This window comes from Harpia harpyja, chromosome 10 (assembly GCF_026419915.1).
Source record: "Harpia harpyja isolate bHarHar1 chromosome 10, bHarHar1 primary haplotype, whole genome shotgun sequence".
NCBI classification, from domain to species: domain Eukaryota; kingdom Metazoa; phylum Chordata; class Aves; order Accipitriformes; family Accipitridae; genus Harpia; species Harpia harpyja.
The window spans coordinates 31,237,299-31,257,000 of record NC_068949.1 but is presented as its reverse complement, the minus strand read 5'-3'; the positions used below and the strand labels follow the sequence as shown (position 1 = coordinate 31,257,000).

At 58.7% G+C, this 19,702-nt stretch overlaps 1 protein-coding gene across 2 annotated transcripts; it reads left to right on the top strand.

Moving 5' to 3' along the window:
• The first annotated feature begins 1,835 nt into the window (after positions 1-1,835).
• Positions 1,836-15,067, top strand: LOC128147359 (solute carrier family 2, facilitated glucose transporter member 5-like). Of its 2 annotated transcripts, XM_052799838.1 has the most exons (12): positions 1,847-2,320; positions 3,396-3,494; positions 3,975-4,135; positions 4,215-4,339; positions 4,601-4,746; positions 4,827-4,959; positions 5,314-5,501; positions 5,630-5,740; positions 6,907-7,008; positions 7,614-7,689; positions 9,224-9,351; positions 9,547-15,067. In XM_052799838.1, exons 1-12 carry the CDS (start codon positions 1,871-1,873, stop codon positions 9,784-9,786), a joined length of 1,959 nt encoding a protein of 652 aa, XP_052655798.1. In that variant the 5' UTR covers positions 1,847-1,870; the 3' UTR covers positions 9,787-15,067. The 2 variants fall into 2 exon arrangements, with proteins under 2 accessions (XP_052655799.1, XP_052655798.1); XM_052799839.1 differs by lacking the exons at positions 9,224-9,351; positions 9,547-15,067 and adding an exon at positions 7,807-8,386 and having other exon boundaries at positions 1,836-2,320.
• The last annotated feature ends 4,635 nt before the right edge of the window (positions 15,068-19,702 follow it).

Genomic DNA, 19,702 nt, shown 5'->3' with positions numbered 1-19,702 from the left:
GGGGATGGGCAGCAGCGAGGCAAGAGTGGGACGGCAGTTCCTGGGAGTGACAGTGGGAGGGGATGAGGATGGTTTGTGGGCTCACAGCCACTTTCCCAGCCAAGGGGGATGTTTTAGCCAGGGAGTCCTTGCACTGAGGCAGGGGAGGAATGGGGACGTCTGTAAATTGCAGAGATGAGCTCCCTTGCAGCACAGAGCAGCGGGTGTTTTTTGCCAGCACTCGTCTCCGTCTTACCGTGTGCCACCGTCACTGGGTCAGGTCACAGGAGTGTCTCCAATTAACCCAGCTCCCTGGTGACCCTTAATTGGCACCCCAGGCTTTCTTCCTCCTCCTCCTCCCCCTTCCTCCCCCAGCACGTGTTTCTCACCTGTACATCTACTGCTAAACCTCTGCTCCCGGCATCCCCGCCGCTGCTGGGAACTGGTGGCAGTAACCTGGATTTATCCCCTAAATCAGGGCAGTGGCCACCCCCCCGGCTTGGCACAGTGTCCTGAGGATGTCCCTGCTTGGTCCATGGCATCAGGCTGTGTGGTGGGAGGAGGGCTGTGGGCCGAGCACTGGGCTTGGGGATGGGCAAGGGCTTCAGTGCAGAGAGGCTGGGAAGCTCCAGGAGGGTTTTTAGGTGGGTGCTTGCTGGGATGGCTCAGGATGGGGGAGAGATGGCTGCTGCTGTTTCCTCCTCTCCCTGTGGCAGAGACCACTGGACTGGGCACATTTAACCCTCCAGGTGCTGGTCCCAGAGACGAGCCATGTACCTGGATGACCAGAGTGGGAGTATGGCTGTGGGACACAGCATGGCCTGGCTTATCGTCCTGTTCCACATTTGCTGCTTTGCCCTGTCTTAGCACAGGGCTTGGGGTGAGTCCTGGGGGTGTTTAGGGCTGCCCTGCATCATTGCAAGTGCTTTGGGCATGGCTGGTACCCTCAGGCTGCATGTCCTCCTCCTGCCGGGTCATCTCACCTGTGGGCATGTCTGATAAATGGATCTTCATCCTGCTGCTCTGGGAATGAAATGGGATCATCCCCCAAAGGACTGTGGCTCCCTGCAGGTCTCCCCCCACTATGGCCCTGTCACCAAGGTCTCTGCAGCCACCCAGCACACCTGCACGAAGGTAAAGGCGATGCCCTGACCGAGACAGGGAGAAACTGAGTCTGAGCAAGACACAGGAGCTCTTGAGCAGGTGCCTGCCCTGGGAAAAGCTGAACGCCGGCAGGCTGGGAAGGGCTCATGGCTGCGGAGAGGGCACAGTGCTTTTGGGGAGAGCCAGAGGCTTGTGTGGAGGGAGGAGGAGACAGGAGCTGGAGCATCCTGCGCGGGAGGATGAGGCACCCAGGCTCTCCCTCACCCGAGGCAGCCAGGCTGGGGTTGGGTACGGCGGGCCCAGAGGTGCCCGTGCCCGCGGGGTTCTCGCAGCCCTGCTCCCCTGCCCCGTCCCCGCGGGACCCCTCCCGAAGTGGGGCCAGCCTGTCGGGGCCTGTCCCTTTTAAGGTCTTGGAGCTGTTGCCAGCCGTGGCTTAGTGGGGTCCCCATCCTTTCAACTGGCTGTTCGGCAAATTAAGAGCTTGCTATTAGGCTGCTAATTAAAGGCACTTCATTAGCAGCAGGGGAGGCAGCTTCTGGCCGCAGCAAAATTGGATTCCTCTGAGCTGCCATGAGCCGAGTCTCTCCTCTCTGGGGCTGGGGGCTGTGCCCCTCCGTGTCCGGGGAAGGCAGCTGCCCTGAGCCGTGGCCGTGTGGGTTACCAGCCCTCCTACCCGAGTGGCAGCGGATGGGGCACATGTGCCCCACATGCCTGACAGGGTGGGAGGGGGGTGCTGGGGGTGTTGGGTGATGTGGGGCTGCGCCTTCGCCCCCAGCCTCGGGGGCTGATGCGGGGACGTTGCCCTGCTTACGGTCCCCGGGTCCACCCCCGTTTAGAGGGGACATGTGGGGGCTCTCAATGGTGGCAGAGCATCACGTCGGTGGTCCCGCTGCCCCCCGGCCTGGCCATGGCCCCTCAGCGGGCTGGGCGGCCCGGAGGTGCCGGCCTGCCTCTGCCCCTGCCCCCGGCGGGAGGGGGGAGGCCCCCGGACTCCTCCTCCGGCCGCTCAGGCGCCTCCAATGAGCCCCGGGGGCACCCAGGCTGCCTGCCCTGCCCTGCCTTCCCTTCCCTTTCCCCCTCCTTCTTGCATCTAAAAATGGGAGAGACGAGCCAGGCTGCCGGACCGGGGCTGCCTTCCTCCCCCCCCCCTCCTCCTCCTCTCTCCCCCCGCTCTGGCTGCAGCCTCGCCCCGACGGTCGGGAAAGGGACCCCGCAGCCCGGCGGGGACATCACTGGGGTGAGCTCCCTGCGGGCTGGGGGGGGGGGGCTGCCTCATCCCTGCTCCCCGTCTGCCCCACGGTGTCCCGTCCTCCCCAGCCCCTGGCCTGACACCCCCCCGCCTTTTCCCGGCTCGGGATTCCTGTTGGGATTAACGGGGATTTGCTGTGCGTGAGCCGGGAGCTGCTGGGTGCTACGGATCCGGCTACCGTGCTGGGACGGCTGCGGGGAGGGCCTGGCTCTGGGTGCTGGGACGCGGGGCTGCTCCCGGGGGAGGCAGGCTCACCCCGCACCCCCCACACCAGCCCTGTCGCTGTGGGGCCGTGGGACGCTTACTGCTCCAGGGGAGACAGCCGGGTGCAGCACCCAGGGGTGCCCCTGAGGGTGGGGGGTACCCTGAACGCCTCTTGGGTCCTGCTGGGCACCCCGATCCCCGGGGGGGGGCTGGTCTCAACCCTCTCGGGCTGGGTCGGGGCTGCAGGGTGTCCCTCTGCAGCCGTCGGCTCCCCACAGCGAGGTCCCCCCTGCAGCCGGAGCAGGTGAGAGAGGTGCTGGTGGGGGGTGAGGGTTTGGGAGGTGGGTTCATGTGGCATTTTGGGAGGGCTGGGACCTGCCGCGGGGAACTGCACCTTTCAGTGGTGCTGGGCCTCCCGGGTAGGGAGCTACGTGCAGGGCAGCTCGCAGCAGTGCCATTTGGGTGCCCCCATCTAGGGGAGGGGGTGGGTGTCTCTCCCTCCTCGGCCTGCCCCTTTCTGCCTGCTGCCCCCTCCCAGCCCCGGGGCAGGGGTGCCTGGGACAGGCAGCTGGGACAAGCAGCCTGAGCTGGGCCACTGCCAGGGTAAAGCCTCACGCCACAGCCACGAGACCAGCCATGGGGAAGCTGGATCGGCTGGGCTGAGTGCTGGGCGGTGGCATGAAGCGGTGCTCAGCACAGGGCTCTGTCACATCGAGGTCTTTGCTCTGGGCTTTGCTCTGGGCCAGGGACATCTGTACTAGAAAAGGGGCAGTGACCCAACACAACTCATGCCACGTGTGACCTTGGCCCCCAGCTCTGCTGGCCCAGGGCTGTGCTGATCCCTCCTCCTCTCTCCCAGCACCTCACCTTCCCCTTGCTGTCAGTCACCTTCCTGGTGTCCTTTGGCTCCTCCATGCTCTATGGCTACAACCTGGCCGTGGTGAACTCGCCAGCGGTGGTAAGGGATGGGCAGCCTCTCTGGGAGCAGGGGAAGGGCTCTGCATCCCTCCCTGGGAGGGTGGAGGGACTGCTACTCAGCAGCTTCACATCAAAATGCTGCCATTTCCCTCGGGCAGTCACCCGTGGAGAGCAGTCCAGGGGAAGGGGTGGCGTGGGAGGGACATGGGAGCCTGTGTTCATGTACTCCCCCCAGACTGGTGCCCCCTGGAAGGCAGGAGCTGGGGAAAGCTGCCCACAACCTCCTTGCTCCAGCTCCAGCTCTGCCTGTGGCATCTCTAAGTTGTCCTTAAACTCCTCTGGTGCTAAGGCTGGCTGAGCAACCAGACCAGCACATCCGAGGCATCCCCAGTCACGTCCTGCACTGCAAGTCCTGCAATGCTGTTAAACCCATGGCATTTTCCCTACGGGGCCTCTCTTCCCTTGTCTTCCCCTTTCTCCCAACACATTTGGTACCCATGTGTCTCTCTTGGCCCTGCAGCACATAAAGGCTTTCTACAACGCCACGTGGTCCCAGCGGTATGGGCACGGGCTGGCCTCCGGCCCCCTGACCCTCCTCTACTCCCTGACCGTCTCCATCTTTGCCCTGGGCGGGCTCGTGGGCTCCTTGCTGGTGGGGGTGCTGGTGGAGCGGTACGGCAGGTAAGGGGTGGCACGGGACAGGGTGGTCGAGGGATGGGAGGGGGCTGGAGGGGCTGCCCTGCTGCTTGTGCCCTGCTAGGAATGGCACGCTGAGCCGCAGTACTCTCCTCGTCCTCCTGGCCGGTGGCTTCATGGGCTTCAGCCGGGAGCTGGGGTCCCCTGAGATGGTGATCGTGGGCCGCTCCATCATGGGGCTCCACTCAGGTAGGTGTTCCCTGGGCTGCGGGGCTGTGCACTGCCCCTTCCTCACAGCTTGGTCCCCTGCAGCCCATTTCCAGGGGGATGGAGAAGACTTCATACTCCCCACAGCCACAGGCTCTGTGGTGGGGGTCTCCATGGGGCAGACAGGGCCACGGAGTCCCCATTGTGGATGGTGCTGGGCATGGGAGGAGATGCACTGAGGGTCTGGCTGGGCAACCTTCTCCCTGCCTCCCCTCCCATCCCGGTCCCTCCTGTTGCCCCCAGGTATCTGTCTCAGCGTGGTGCCCCTCTACCTGGGAGAAATCGCCCCCAAGAACCTGCGGGGTTTCCTGGGCCTCATGCCCAGCATCTTCATCTGCCTAGGGATTTTCTTCGCGCAGGTCCTGGGCCTCCCAGAGCTGCTGGGCGAGGTGAGCACAATACCCCAGCCCATGCACGTTGGACCCTGCTCTGCCCTCCCTGTGACACGTCCCATTTTGACTCCTCTCAGGACAGGTTCTGGCCCCTTTTCCTGTCGGTGGTGGTCATTCCTGCCTCCCTCCAGCTTCTGCTGCTGCACTGCTTCCCTGAGAGCCCGCGGTACCTGCTGATAGAGAGGAACGACGTCTGCGGGGCCACCAAGGGTGAGGGGGTGACCTGGGGGAGACTGGCTCCGGGAGGTGCTGGGCACTGGTCCAAGGTCTCCTGAGACCAAGGTGCATCCTCATAGCATCCTTCCACACCCAGACCTGACAGCCCACTGTAGTCCTTATGGTTCAGCCCTTCTGTCCCACCCAGTTGCACCATAGCATTTCCATGGTGCCCATCACCATGGTGTGAGGCATCTCCTCGGTTCCTATGGGTGCTCAGCCCCATGGGTCAGGTAGGTCCAGAGCAGGGAGGCCAGGGCAGAGCCGAGCCCCTGCTCTATGCCGTACGCATGAGCATCCATCCTGTGATGGGGAGACATGTGCCCGTGACCCTCACTCTTCCGACAGCGCTGCGCCGGTTCCTGGGGACACCTGACGTGCAGGATGTGATGGAGGAGATGAAGGAGGAGCAGCGGTTGCTCTCCTCTCTGGAGATGGTCTCTGTCTGGCAGCTACTGCGGGACCGCTCTGTCCGCTGGCAAACCCTCTCGGTGGTGGTGGTGAATGCTGGCATGCAGCTCTCGGGCATTGATGCCGTAAGCCCTGCAGGGTCCTCTCCCCGGGACCTGGCTCTGCAGAAGCTGAGCTGAGACCTGGCAACTCATTTCATCAAGTGCCCCATGGCTCTGTTCCCCCAGCTCACGCTAAGTCCCCTCCTCGGCAGATCTGGTTTTATACCAACACCATCTTCGAGAACGCTGGGATCCCTGTATCCCAGATCCCCTACACCACCGTGGGCACCGGCACCATTGAAGTTGTTGCTGGGCTGATCGGGGTGAGTAAATGGACAAACAGATGGATGCAGCCCCTCAGTGCCAAAGCCTTGTTGCTAGCTCCCAGCACCATCAAACAGGGGGGGCTGGATGGACCCCAAATGCTGTCTGTGCCCCCTTTGCTGGGGGACAGAGGGTTTGGCAGGGAAGTGGGGTCGGGAGATGGGATGAGAGGAGCTCTGTTTGTGGGGTCACATCTAGGAGGGGTAGGAGAATTTGGGGGTAAGTGGGTAGCAGGGAGGCTGGGAGGAGACACCAGGCAAGGTGCAGGTTGGTGGTGATGGAGGGGGCTAAGCAGTTCCTTCTGGCTCCCAATTTCATTGTCACTCTGTTAGCAGAGCCACATGTCTCCATCTGCCCCCCCTAGCCAAGCACTGGCCTGGCCCTGGGCTAGCAGCCCCGGCCCCCCCAACCAGGCCTCATTTAGCTGGAGAGTTAGCACAGGGCCAGGCAGATTTATGGCCCTCGTCCCATCTGCGAGTGTCACCTGGGGCCAGCCTGAGTCACCCAGCACTAAATCCACTCCCTGACAATTAGAGAGATGGATGGGGGGTGGTTGCTCCCAGAAAACGGAGGCTGAGTGGGCGGCTGCTCCCCTCTCCCCATAGCTCAACCAATGGCAAAGTGGGGCCCCCCGGTCAGCCCCCTGCCCCTCCAAAGGGTGTCCCCTTCTCCCCTTCTCCCCTGCCCTGGCCATGGGGCTGCCTCAGCCCCCCGGCAGCCACCCAGCATGCAGCCAGATTGCTCAGGAGCAGCCCCACAAATGGCCCCCGATGGACATGCTGAGATTGGTTATAAAATTACAGGCATTTGTTCTGCTGTCAATACCCTGCCTGCTCCAGCCACTGCCACGCCAACCCAGCACCTCTACTCAGTGCTGGTCCGAATGCAGCTGTGGGGCCACCCCAGCCAGCCCCAACCCTGCACCCTAATGGGGCTCTGCGGAACCCCGCTGCCACTCAGTGCACACTCACCCCGGGACCCTGGAGTCCTCACTCTTCCCATGCCCTGGCCCCAACCCTGGAGCTCTGAGCTGAGGCTGCCCCCAACCCCCAGATGCCACTGGCAGCATCCTCCTAATTCCATCTGGATCTGGGGTTCAGAGGGTGCCCCCGTCCTGGTTCGGGGCTCCCTCCCCACCCCGTCGGTCTCTGCTCTCCCTTGGCAGTGCTTCACCATCGAGAAGTTGGGCAGGCGGCCCCTCATCATCACCGGCTTCTGCGCCATGGGCATCTGCTCAGCTGGTATCACCGTCTCCCTGCTGCTGCAGGTAAGGTCTGGCTACCACCACCCCCTTGGACCACTGACATGGCCGGGGCTGGACCCCTGGGTGCATTAATGAGGGCTGGGTGATGAAGGGATGGATATTACCCCAGGGGAGGGAGCCTGCATGGAAATGAGAGGTGAGCCGGCTCTTCCAAGCAATGTTTTCCCTTCAAAGTTATAGGGAAGGAAAATTCAGAGGAAAGAACAACAAAAAGGAAAACCCAAATCCACATAAGAAAAATCCTGCTGCTTCTGGTAGCTTTTCTGCAGAAATAGCGGTCCCCAGGGAGGTGGCTATGAAATACCAGGGGACGTGGAGAGGTCTGCAGGGTCCTTCCTCTGCTGCCTGCTCCTGGGAGATGCTCCTGCAGCCCTGAGGATGTGTCAGCATCACGAGTTGTTGAGCTTAGCCAAGGCTGACCCTTACCAGCTTTTCCCCAAACCACCCATTGCTTGTCTGCATCTCCCCCATGTGTCCTGCATGGCCACCATCCCCAAGAGCCACTACTGAGCTGAGGGGCAAGCATGAAGCCCCGTCCTGGGAACGCTGGGTGCGAAGCTCAGGGCCACCACCCCAGCAGCATCCCCCAGCCCCGTGTCCCCTCGCAGACCACCCTGCCCTGGATGCACTACGTCAGCGTCGCCTGTGTGGTGGGCATCATCGCTGGCTTCTGCATGGGACCAGGTGGGTCTGGGGCAGGGGGAGCAGGGGGCGGTGGGGCAGGAATGGGGGTTCTGGGGGAGCAGGGAGCAGTGGGGTTTGCAGGTAGGTGGCAGGACCGGTGCCTTGGCCCCTTCCCAGACGCCAGGCCCTGGTTTATCATGCTGCACCCCGCAAGCGAGAGCCCGCCACAAGACCTTCCAGCCCCATACATCCCTGGGGCATGCTCAACCTCTTCCTCCTCTTCCCTGCTCCTGGGCCAAGCAGGGACAAATCCCTGGCAGCCTTTCCCAGACCTCTCTGGAGGTGTCACCTGCTCCCATCACAGTGCGGCTGGCGAGTACCGTCCTGCCCCTAACCGAGCACGGGCATGACAGCGGGCTCAAACAGCAGGGAGTGAAACCTGGACTGGTTTATCCAGTTGATGTATTAGCAGAGCTGTTAACAGATCTATAATTCATCCTCAGCCCAGACTTTATTCACTGTAATTACATCTTTAATTAGGATTTTAATGGCTCATTGTTCACAAACAATGATGAATAGGAGTTTTAAAACAAAAAAATATATATCTCTATTCTGGGCAAGCTGTAAGTAAGAGTCCGTCAGGGGCTCCACTCCGCCCTCACTTCTCAGCACTTTTTTTGGTTTTGTTTTTCCCTTGGAGCATCTTTTATAAAGAGGTCCCAGTCAGCCCTGTCCCAGGCAGTGGGACCCTGGTAATGTCACCACATCAAATACAGTCCCCTGGCAGATCTCCATGTGCCCTGGGATGTGCGCTGGACCTTGGATCCTGCCCTGCAGCAAAGGGACAGTCCTGGGACTCAGGGATGCCACGTCACTGACACGTGGCAGGAGAGGCCGAGTCCTTCCAGGAGAAGTAGCCACAACCTGCATCCAGTTTTTAGTGGCCAAGTTGGCTTGGGCAATCATTTCCAGTCATTCTGGTTTTTTTCACCATACATGGGAAAAGCCAGTTGGAAAATGGCATTTCTGTGTCCTGTGGGAAATACTGATGCTTGGAAATTTGGTTTCTTCTTTCCTGCCTAAATCAGCCACAGCGTCGATGGAACCTAATCGATAGAAGGAAATTTTCTAAACCATTTTGATTAAGGGAGGCTGGAAAGGACATTATGGAGAGCACCAGGAACACATTTCTCTACACCTGTGATCTATATGAGATTTAATGTTATCAGCATTTAGGCAAATTATTGCAAAATGAGGATCCAGATGAATGTTCCACCTTGATTTTGACTTGGTCTGAAACTTTCCAATCAAGTAACTTGTGAAATTGGCCTCAGCACCCAGCAAGGTGCAACTGTGGTATGTCAAGGAGGACATCACCCACCCACCAAGACAGATCCCAAGGGCAGGACACTGGTCCACATGTCCCTGTGCTCCCCCTCTCCTCCAGCCCCCTCAGCCCCACAACTTTGACTCGTGGGTCTTGCTGGGCTCCATCCCTTTGGCCACAGGACTGAGATGGGCAGGACCTGTTGACCCCAGGGATGCTTGAGGCAGCCTGTCCTCCGTACCCTCACTCTGTCCCCTCTCTCCGCAGCCGGCATCCCCTTCCTGATGACAGCCGAGCTCTTCACGCAGTCACACCGCCCAGCTGCCTACATCGTGGGGGGGTCCCTCAACTGGCTCTGCAACTTCACCGTCGGCTTCATCTTCCCCTTCTTGCAGGTACCAGTCTGGAGGGGATGGACATGGCCCTGCTGTTCCCCCAGGATGGAGTGTCAAGCCCATACTCCTGGCTCAGCCCAGTGCTGGCTGGTGCCAGTCCAGGGAGGGATGACAGGAGGGGACGCTGCCTCATGCTGTCCCCAGCTTGGGGGTGCTTGGCTTTCTTCTCCGTCCCTGCTCTCTCGTTGTCCCCAGATGTCAGCCGGTGCCTTTTGCTACCTGGTTTTCTGCGGTGTCTGCCTGCTGGTGGCCCTGTACGTCTACCTTGTCGTCCCTGAGACCAAGAACAAAACCTTCATGGAGATCAGCCACATCTTTGCCACTCGCCGCTCCTTCCTCTCCATCCCGGCACACCTCATAGGGATGACGAAGCTCAATGGCTACGGGGCCTTGGAGAGCAGCTCCCTGGAGGGTTCGGGCTCCAGCCTGCCCTGATCTGGGTGGGCTTGGGGGGGACAGGGGTGGTGGAGGAGGCTCGGGCCTGGGGAGGGAAGTGGGGACCAATTTGCTTAGACTGGATCAGCTCTGGGTGTCCCAGGACATCTCACCATGCCGCAGCCTGTGCCCAGGATGAGCCCTGATGATGCACCAGGGTTGCACCGACCACTGCGCATTGCCCCCATGCTGCAGGAGATGCCTTCCCAGAGATGAGGGGACCTCCTGGGGGAAGTGGGTTCACATTGCTCCTGGCTATGTGGACTTGCCAAGAGCTGCCCACACGAGGTGTTTAATAAAGAGCATTGCCTCCAGAGCCGTCATTTGGCAAGCACAGCCTGGGATGGCAGCAAGCTGGAGTGTGCTGGCACTGGTGCGTGCTCCCCCGGGGAGGGGAGGAGCAACATGCGATGGGGGGCTTGTCCTCCTCCCCACTGTGCCTGGCTGGAAAGATCAAAGTTGCCCCATGTTTCCTAGGAAGGGTGGTCAGGGTGGCTCCTGGGCTCTTACGTCTCACCTCAGGCTGGTCATGCAAACCCAGAGGCTGTTGCAGAAGGGACATGGGGCAGCTCAGAGCTGGGGGAGACTATCCAGCCACCATGTCTCCACAGCCTGCTGGAAGTCCCTCGCTGCCTGGCCTCATGTGCCGGCCCTGCAGAGAGTGCTCCCGTGGGACCCCTGCACCCTCCCAAACCCTGCTGAGGACAAAGGGGTCCTGGCTGCACCCACATCCCTTTGCAGCACCCCATGAATTGCTGTGACCCCGAGGTGCTCTCCAAGCATGACCTCTCCCACGTCTCTGCCCTGAATCCCGGGGGCTGTGTTGGGGGCTTCCCTGTTTCCTGGGACTGCCACGGGCATGGCGCTTGCATGACCCGGGACCCTCACAGCAGCTCCCACAAACACCATGGGGTTGGGGTCTCCCTGGCCGGCAGAGGCTCGGGGAGCTATGGTTTGCAGGGAAACTACAATATTTTGCTCTGGTAAGAGGTAAAAGCCAGGCAGTGGGGAGGGCTGCGTAACAAAAACCCTCTAGTGTCAATGCGAGATTCATTTTGTTGCAAATAATTTAGCCTTCTTTTTTCCCATTGCCCACTCTGTGACAGGCCCACAGCTTGCATGTTTGGTGCTCGCGGTCAGTTGATGAGGAGCTCACCCTTTCTGCATCACTTGGCAAAGCCTTGGAGTGCTTCCGGGGGTGGGTGGGTGCTGGGCCCTTGGAGACAAGGACTGGGCCATACTGGGTCCCCAGTGCCTGGTCCCAGCCCCTCCATCCTCAGCAGCCGGCCTGGGGCTCCCCTGCATCTTGAGCCTTTTAAAGGACATCAGTCAAAGCAGGGGTCACAGCTCCACAGCATCAGCTACTTCCCACTCCGTCTCCCTCCCGACTCGGCTGCTCTCGGCAGCAGAACAGAGCGGTAAATATGTGCAGCATTACATATGTATAATGGAGTGTAAATAACCCCAAAAAGTGCATTGTAAATAGACTCCAAGTTTATCCTTTATTAATGAGGCACTGAGTGCCCTGCTGTTTTAGAGCAGCGAGACTTTCATAATATCAAAACCTAAATTACACTTGTGTCTCTCATTCCCAGCAAACGACAGCATCATTTCAGGCCTCTTTGCCACTTGTATTTATTTATTCTGGTATTTATTTATCTCCACCCAGCATGCAGGGTGGCTTGGAAGATGCCCCCCGCCCTTCATGTGGAAGGCAATAGCCCCCCCGGGAGCAGCCCCCCATCCTGGGGTCCTGGTGAGGCCAAGGAGCCAGGGTGTTGCCTTAAGGCCAAGGACTGCTCTGTGCTGGCTGGTGAGATGGAGCAGAGCTGGGAAACATGGGGTCAGGACCTTTTCTGCCAGCACTTCAGACATCACCAGAGCCAGAAGTCCCCTCTTTCCAAGGACTGGAGGTCACTAGCAAAATCCTATGGTGTCTTTTGGGTGCATTTGCTCCTGGGGACCCTTTTGAGGGTACCGTGCCAAGGAACATGTCCAGCCTCCTTCCATCGGGACCTGGAAGGGTGGGAGTGAGGAAACCGCATGCTCATGGGACACTAGCTTCTCATCAGCTTCTTCTTTAGGATATTGGGGCAGGATCTCTGTTTGGGGCTGTCAGTCCAAGCTGCCGCCTGCCGCTGATCTAGTACTCTTGCAAAAGCAGGATTTGGGCTTCCCCTCTGCTTGCCCTGCCCAGGGAGGCATTCCCAGCCATTCCGCTGCAGGCTTCTTGTGGAGGATATGGCTGGGTGAACTCCAAGCTGCTTCCCCATGTCCAAAGCTTCTTCCCCATGTCCAAAGCATCTCTCTGGATTCAGGCCTCCAAATGCACTGGTTCTGCTTGGTGAGGGTAAGGCTGTATCCTCTAGCAGTGTCCAAACAGACCTTGAAAGACTGGAGAAGATGCAAAGAAGAGTCCGAGAAATTACTTTGATGCCTGGAAATGCTCCTGATCCTCTTAAGGTTTGCAGAAATGAGGATGACTCTGACTTTCTCCAAATGCCTTCTCATGATGTATCCAGTGCTAAAGGGTGGATGAGTCTCAGCATTGAGGTATACAGGTGGGGGGCTTGAGCTTACCCCAGCCAAACTGGAATGGGAAAGAAGGCCCCAGTTTGAACTCTCTAGATACTTTGAAATGGGCTCCTCAAGGAGGTGATCATGGCCCATCACTGGATATCTCCATGTCCTACAGGGAAACTCTCCTTTATGGTGCTTGGCTCAAGATAAGTGGTCACATCCTGACTGGGAAGCTGATGAAATCCTGCCGGACACACCCTGGTGTCCCTGTGCCAGCACTGGTGGCTGGTGAGGCAGCAAGTGTCCCCAGGCCATGGCCGGACAAGCCAAGGAGCATTCACAGCCTGCTAGTGCTCATGGTCCCTATGGCTCCAGCAGGGATGGGCTCCTGCGGGATGGATCCTGTTAATGACGGGGGGGACCCACTAAGCCTCTGAGGCTGAAACCTTCTTGCACTGGTTTCACCAGGTGTCCTAACAGCAAACTGTCCCTGTCCCCTCAATGGAGGTGCCTTTGCTCCCCCCAAATCTCACCTGACTGCAGAGGCTCCATCAGGGACCGGTTTTGAGTGGGGTGCGGTTCCTGCATGCTCTGAGCAGGGGGAACACCCTGCTCCTGCCTCCTTCTGTGTGGAGAAAGGGGAGCTGCAGCAGCACCCTGCTGCTGCACGGAGATGGGTGCAGGATTGGTCCCTGTCTCGTCTTACCAATGGAGGAGAGGCTCTGGAGCCAAGCAGTCCCATAAGGCAGCTTGCCGTTTGATGATACCCAAAATTGCACCGCAGAGTCGCCCCCCAGCCCTGAGGACCCCAAAGCAACTCACAGTGCCATGGTGGAGGGCTGAGCCCCTGGCACAACCCCTCCGGGGTCAGGCTGGCACTGTTGTTCCCTTCAGCCCAGGTGGGTTCGTGCACGCTTTCCTCGTCCGTGCTTCCAGCTTCCCTGTGTCTGCAGCCTGGGCCCGGGATGCGTTTGAGTGTTTGGGGGGTGATTTACCCCCAGCCACAGGCCCCAGCTGCTCGGGGCTGTTCAAAGCAGGGCAAAGCTGGCAGAGGAGCCAGCGTGGTGTGGGGCTCCATCATCGGCCCTCTCCAGTTTCTCCTCGGGAGTGGGAGGACCTGGCTGTGGGGCTGCCCAGCAGCAAGGACGTGGTGCATCTGGCACAGCACGTCATGGGGAGCAGCCTAGGCTGACGAGCAGCCGAGCCCCCACCAAAACTTGACATCAGAGCTCATGGGGGGGGGGGTCTGAGACTGCAGGATGGGACCCCCTCCATCTCCCAGTCCCAGTTTTGTGTGCAAACATGCCTCAGTAAAAGCATGGAGGGGGCAAAAGCAGGGGGATTTCTTCCCGTTGGATAGAGGGTTTGTCCTGCACCAGCCCCTCTGCTGTCCTCAGTGGCCCAGTACAGGGATTAAAGAGGCCCTGGCTGAAATCTGGGGTTGGCAAATCTTCAGGCGGTGGGCTGGAGCTGCCCCCAGGCACCATGCGGGTGGTTCAGGAGGTGAGAATAAAAGGGGAGAGGCAAAGGCGGCAAAGGAGTAGGACACAGCAAATGATGGAGCAAGGAGCTGGGACCAGCCCCTCTCCACCACTGGTCCAGCCAGCCCTGGACCTATGGGCACTGCTCATGCTAATAACTACCAGGTGTACCCCTTCCAGGCTTCACAGTCCCACGCACATCCTTGCACTATGGTAAACCTGGCTCGCTCCTGGCTGAAAGTCATCCCGCAGCAGGATCTCCCTGGGCTGAGCCCGCAGCTCTCATCTCCTTCAAGTGCAGAGCCAGCTCCAGCTGAGCCTGCAGTTCACATGGACTCTGGTCAAGCGCCTTTTTGCAGGGAAAAAAAAAAACCCCAAACTAAAATGGGTGATTTTCTTACTGTGTTCTGGGTAACGGGAACTCAGCTGGAACCCAGCACTTCAGAGGGATGGAGAGCAGTGATTTGTTTCTTTTAAATCCTAAAATATTTCCTTGGCATCAACCAGACTCCCTCAATCTCTTAAAAAAAAAAAAAGATGATGAACAATTTAAGGGTATATTTGCGGGGGGAAAAAAGTGTTTGTTACTCTGTAGAAAGAATACTAATTCTGTATGAATTCCAGCAGGTCCATGGCTGATGCTCTACAGGAGCAGGTCTCTGCAGTGGGTGCAGGGTGCCGGGGCTGGTCCGGGTGTGGGTGCCCGGCATCAGGGTGGCCGAGCCGAGGGTGCCCGGCGGAGGTTGCGCACCGGCAGATGGCACTCCCAGAATTTATTGCTACAGCAAGCTGCCTCTTGGAGAGCAGTCATGTAGGAGATGTCCTATTATATGGGCAGTTGACTTTAATAGTCATTGTGTGCTTAAAGCACAGCAAAACAACAGTGGGAAAAAAAAAAAAAAATCCCCACTCCACTTGGATGGCCCTTTTCCCCCCAGCCCTGCTAGTCTATTTGTACAGTAAATTAAAAATATGAATCACTTCTCTCTACTGCCTCCCCAAACACTCATCCTGTCAGGCTCTGTGTTGTCTTCATTTGTATTACCTTAATTTAATGTTAATTATGTTCTTCATTTACAAAGAACAAGCATTTACACTCCCTGTCTGGGGATTTTCCACGCTCGTGGTCTCCACAGACTGGGAGGCGAAGGGGAGCAGCGGAGGCAGCGGCGCTGGGGAGGGGGCTGTTAGCACGGCCATAGGAATGGGGAGAGCGGGGATGCCACCCCCTGAATGAACCGGTAATGATGAGCGCTATTGCCTTTCGATTTATGAAACCGTATCGCCGCCTGTGCTTAAATCCCCCCTAATAAATCCTTTTTAAAAGGTCCTCGGCCAATGGAGGGCAGTGATTTATGGTGGGGAGCTGGGGCGGAGAGAGGGTTTGGTGGCAGTGTTTGCTGCTGGGGGGGTTCGGACCTGCCCAGGGGTGTCACAGGGCTGGGAGTCCGGCCACTGCTGGGCAGCCCTGAGAAAATTTCCCGGACACCTTTTTCCTGATGTCTGTAGACTTGTCGGATGCTGTCGGTGATGGGATGACCCATAACCACAGCGTGGATGAGGACCGCAAGTCCCTGCTCCGTGCCTCAGTTTCCCCATCAGCACCTGCAGATAATTACCCCCCTCCCAGCTCCCCATCACAGAAACTCCCAACCTGGGTGACAGCCCCAGGCGCTGGCCAGGGAGCCAAACTTGGGTGCACTAACAGAAATTATGTGGCGGAGGGGTCTATGTGCACACACATAAAGGGCCCAGGTCTGTAAAAAAGCCATGCACCTCCCCCCAAACCTGACTCTTCCATGCACAGAGCCTGTGTCTGGAACAAGGAAGGACAGAAAAGAAGAATTAAAAAAAGAAGAGCAATGAAAGAAAGCACCGGGAGCCTTCCTGGGACATATGTGGCCCTCTTTACAGCCTGCCCCTGCCTGTCTCCTGGGACGGAGGACCTGGGGGTGAAGGCTCTGTGCACAGCCACATTTTCAAACCTCGTGCCCCCCCTTCTCCACTAAGCAGGGCTCAAGCCCTGCCCACGGCTGCCTGCTCCCTGCCAGTGCCCGATCTTCTGGCACCGTGTCCAGCCACAGATCAGGAACATCAGGGATTTCTCCCAGGACTCCTGTGGATTGGATTTGGGCAGAGGAAGAAGCATTTTGGTCCCTGTTTCTGGACTCCCCTGGGCTACACCAGAGCTCCTGGAGTCACATTTTGCCATGCAAATCAGTGTTGTACCAGGACAGTGGGGCAGTGGGTAGACCTGGCTGAGACACCCACCCCAAAACCCTCCCAAACCCCCAAAAGCTAATTTAAAAAAGAAAAAGAAAAAAAGCCACCCAAAGCTTCCTGTTCTGTATGATCACAGGAACCCCAGAAAAGCACAGAAAACAGGCTCCCGCACCACGAAAACCCAGGGTGCCACGCAAACTCTGCTGCCCACACTCTTCCCCATCACCACCACCTGTTTCCAAGGCAACAGCCAAATATTATGGGGTGAGGACCTGAGCCCTCTTGCTGCTGCTGACCTGGCCTCAGGGCCTGGGGCAGGTGTCCTTGCTGGCTGCTTGTGGGGGGGGTGTCACAGGTTTGGCCCTTCAGACTTCTGTCCATGTGCCCGCCTTGCAGCTGCAGAGCCCTGTACCAAAGCTGTTTGTGGGGTGCTCTGCCCCCTCTGCCTTGACCCCAGCCCACCCCATGCCCCACTCCTGCCCTTGCCCAGCCGTGGAGCTACCCCACTGCAGGGTCACCTTCCCCCCACCCCGTCCTGCTGCCACGTAGGGCTGAGGCCGCTCACTTCATGACATGAGTGGCTCAAATACATCCCACGGGACAAACAAAACCCCCCTCCAGGTGGGTGACCGTCTTCGCCGTCCTCCGCCAGCCATGCCCGCGCCCTCCTCGCACGCTCCCGTGCACCCTCCCTTATTAACAATGACCTTTCCACTGCGCTCGCCGCCGATTCCCCAGTCCCAAATATCTTTTAAATGGGTTTCAGGAGCTGATGCACACTCCGTTAAAAGGCCACCGCATCGCACCCACGCCACCCTGCATCCCCCTGCGCCTCAGCCCCCCCCCCCCCCAGCCTCATCCCCAAGCAGCACCACCCGCGCACATGCTCACACTAACATTTTAATTAATGACAACGGCTTTTTTTTTTTTTTTTTCCTCCCCTCATAAGCACTTTAATGTGTGTTCGCAGCCCGGCTGATCCCCACAGCCATGGAAATATTAGGTTGACGGATGTGGTCTGTCGCCAGTGCTCCCTCAACGGGTCTGCCTGTCAGCTCGCCGATGATGACATTAACACGGGAAGAAAGTGATGACAAATGCCCGTTATCAGGGAACGAGGCCTGTGACAAATCGCACGGCGCCTTGCGAGCAGCCCCATTACGCTGTAATAAAAAAAGATGGATGGCTCAGCGCACCGGGGCCCCGCGCTAATGCGATTTTGCCTGGTCTCTCCGGGTTCTAATTAAGGCAGAAAACGGAGAATGAACAGGAATCCCTGGTGCCCGGCCCCCCCCAAAGACCCTGTGGTGATGGGTGCTCACCCTCAGGGACGATGCCCCCCAGCTGTCCTGGTGCCCCAGTCCCTTGGGAGAGGGGTTTTGGTGGGGATGCAGACAGACAAGAGGTGCAGATGTCTGGGGGGGCTTGCGGTAGAGGTGGGGGCTGGGGGGGACGACTCCCCAGCCTATGCCTGCCCATCCCACCTCTGCCGGGTGGGTCTAAGACTCCTCCATCCAGGACGAAGGGAAGAGGGGGGGGACACGGCCACCGTCAAGCACGTCACTCGCAGACAAATGTCACCTCCACCATCTGCTGCAGCATGTGAAGTGGGGGGGGGAAGAGCTGTGTGGCAGAGAGGGGCTGGGACAGCATCACCCTGGGAGGAGGCTCAGCCGCTGTGGAGCGGGGACACCGACACCGGCCACCGGGTCCCTGTGGGGACAGAGCAGGCGTGGCCATCACGGGGCTGAACGGTGCATGAGGGCTCCCTGGAATGCTCGTGGGAAGCAACGACTTGCTTTGGGATGGGGCTGGGGGAAGGCGAGGGGTCAGACCTCCCCGGGGGGGATACAGCCATCTGTACTCACTGAGCACCCCGATGGCTGTGCCCTTGGTGGCAAGGGGACGGCCACAGCTGCCAGCCAGGGTGGGAGAGGGCTGCATCCAGCAGTCACTGGGGAAGAGGGGCTGTGAGGCCCCCCACCCCATGTGGGATGCACAGCCAGGATGAGCACCCCACGGTCCCAGGATGGGGTGCCCAGGCTGTGCATGCAGGCGCTTCTCCCGACAGACCCCCACACCTCCCCACTGCCACCCACCCACTGCCAGCCGGGTGTCCCCACACCCACCCAGCTGCCTGCATGCCCTTCACCCCTTCCTAGCACCCTGGCAAGGAGGTAGGTCCAGTCTCCGTCCCCACCTCAGCCCACCCCACATCCTCAGCCCCTTTGGGTGTTTTCGCTGGGGTGCAGGAGAAGGAGATGTGCAAGTGGCAACCCATTCCCCATCCTCTCCCCGGAGACCTGAAGAGCATCCACAGGCGCAGACTTACAGAGCATCTCAGTGGGCTGTACATACCCCCACCAGCACCTTCTGCCCACATCCCAAGAGAGGAGCAGTTGCACTGCCGTTGGAGTCCCTCTGCATGGTTGGATCCGGCCCTGCTGGCACCTTGCAGACATGCTGAAAGACCACACCAGTGGGGCTTTTCCATCTTATCTGTGTGCGGGGAAGGTCTGGGCAGCCACCAGCCCTGATGCAGGTGATGCCGTGGAGATGCAGCCCCCGCACACACTCTGCACCCTGCAGGACATGGAGGCACCATCTCCTGCTGCGGGGTTACAGCTGGATCCAGCATGTGTTATTTACCTTATGCCAGGTAGTCTGTAGGCTCAGACTCTCCATTTCTTTTGCTTTGTGGCATGCATCCCCACAACTCTAGGCAGGACAGAGCAAGGCAAGGGGAGCAGGTGGCAGGGGGACCTGCCAGGGAATGTTACTGTCCTTGGGGGATGGAGAAGAAGACTCGGATGCAGGCTGCTCCCTGCCCGGGCAACGCATTGTGCTGCTCTGACCATGCTTTTGAAAGTACTTTTTCTCTTCAGTGAAGAAGGGTTTCTTTGGGAGGGATCCATGAGTGGTCCCTGTCGTGTTCTGGGGGGATTTATTGGTCATTTCAGGGCGTTTTTTAAAGCTCCCACTTATTTACAGCTCCATACGCTCCTTCCACCTGCCCAGGCCTTCAAAGGGGGTTTGACAAACTTGAAATATTGCTGGCGCAAAACTAATCCCACATGGCAATCATTTTCAGTGGGAGCATCCCAGATCTGTAGTAAAAGCTGCTAATCTGGAGCTGGACTCACCTACCTGTACTCATCAACTTTTACATCACAGATCTACTCTTAGGCCTGTTCAGAGTGAGAGCTGAGCAATGTCCTCCAACAGCTTCTTCTGAATGAAGCTCAGCCTCTGGTGCTGTCTAGCAGCATGGATTTAACCTGCTCTCCAGAAGCCAGTGGCCAAATAAGTACAGAGGCCATGAAAATGACTTCAAATAAATCACCTTTGCTGAGAGCCGGCTGGGAATGCACCAAGCTCTTGCTTCTGCAGCGGGTTCAAGCCAGACAATGTGCTTCCCCAGCTGGGCTGAATTTTGGATGCTGCACCCAGACCTGTCAGTGGCCAACGGTCAAGGGTGGTGCAAGCCACAAGCTGCTGTTGCCTGAATCTGGTTTAGCCCTAAGAAGGACACACACCACCACCCCCACCCCCAAAAAAATCACCCCCCCCAATGTTGCAAAATGACCTGCAATAGGATTATGTGAAGGACTTGATATACACTTGTTGGGGAGGGGGTTACCTGCAAGGCTGTGAGCTTTCACTGCAGCCTCCCAAAGTTAATACTCCTTGGT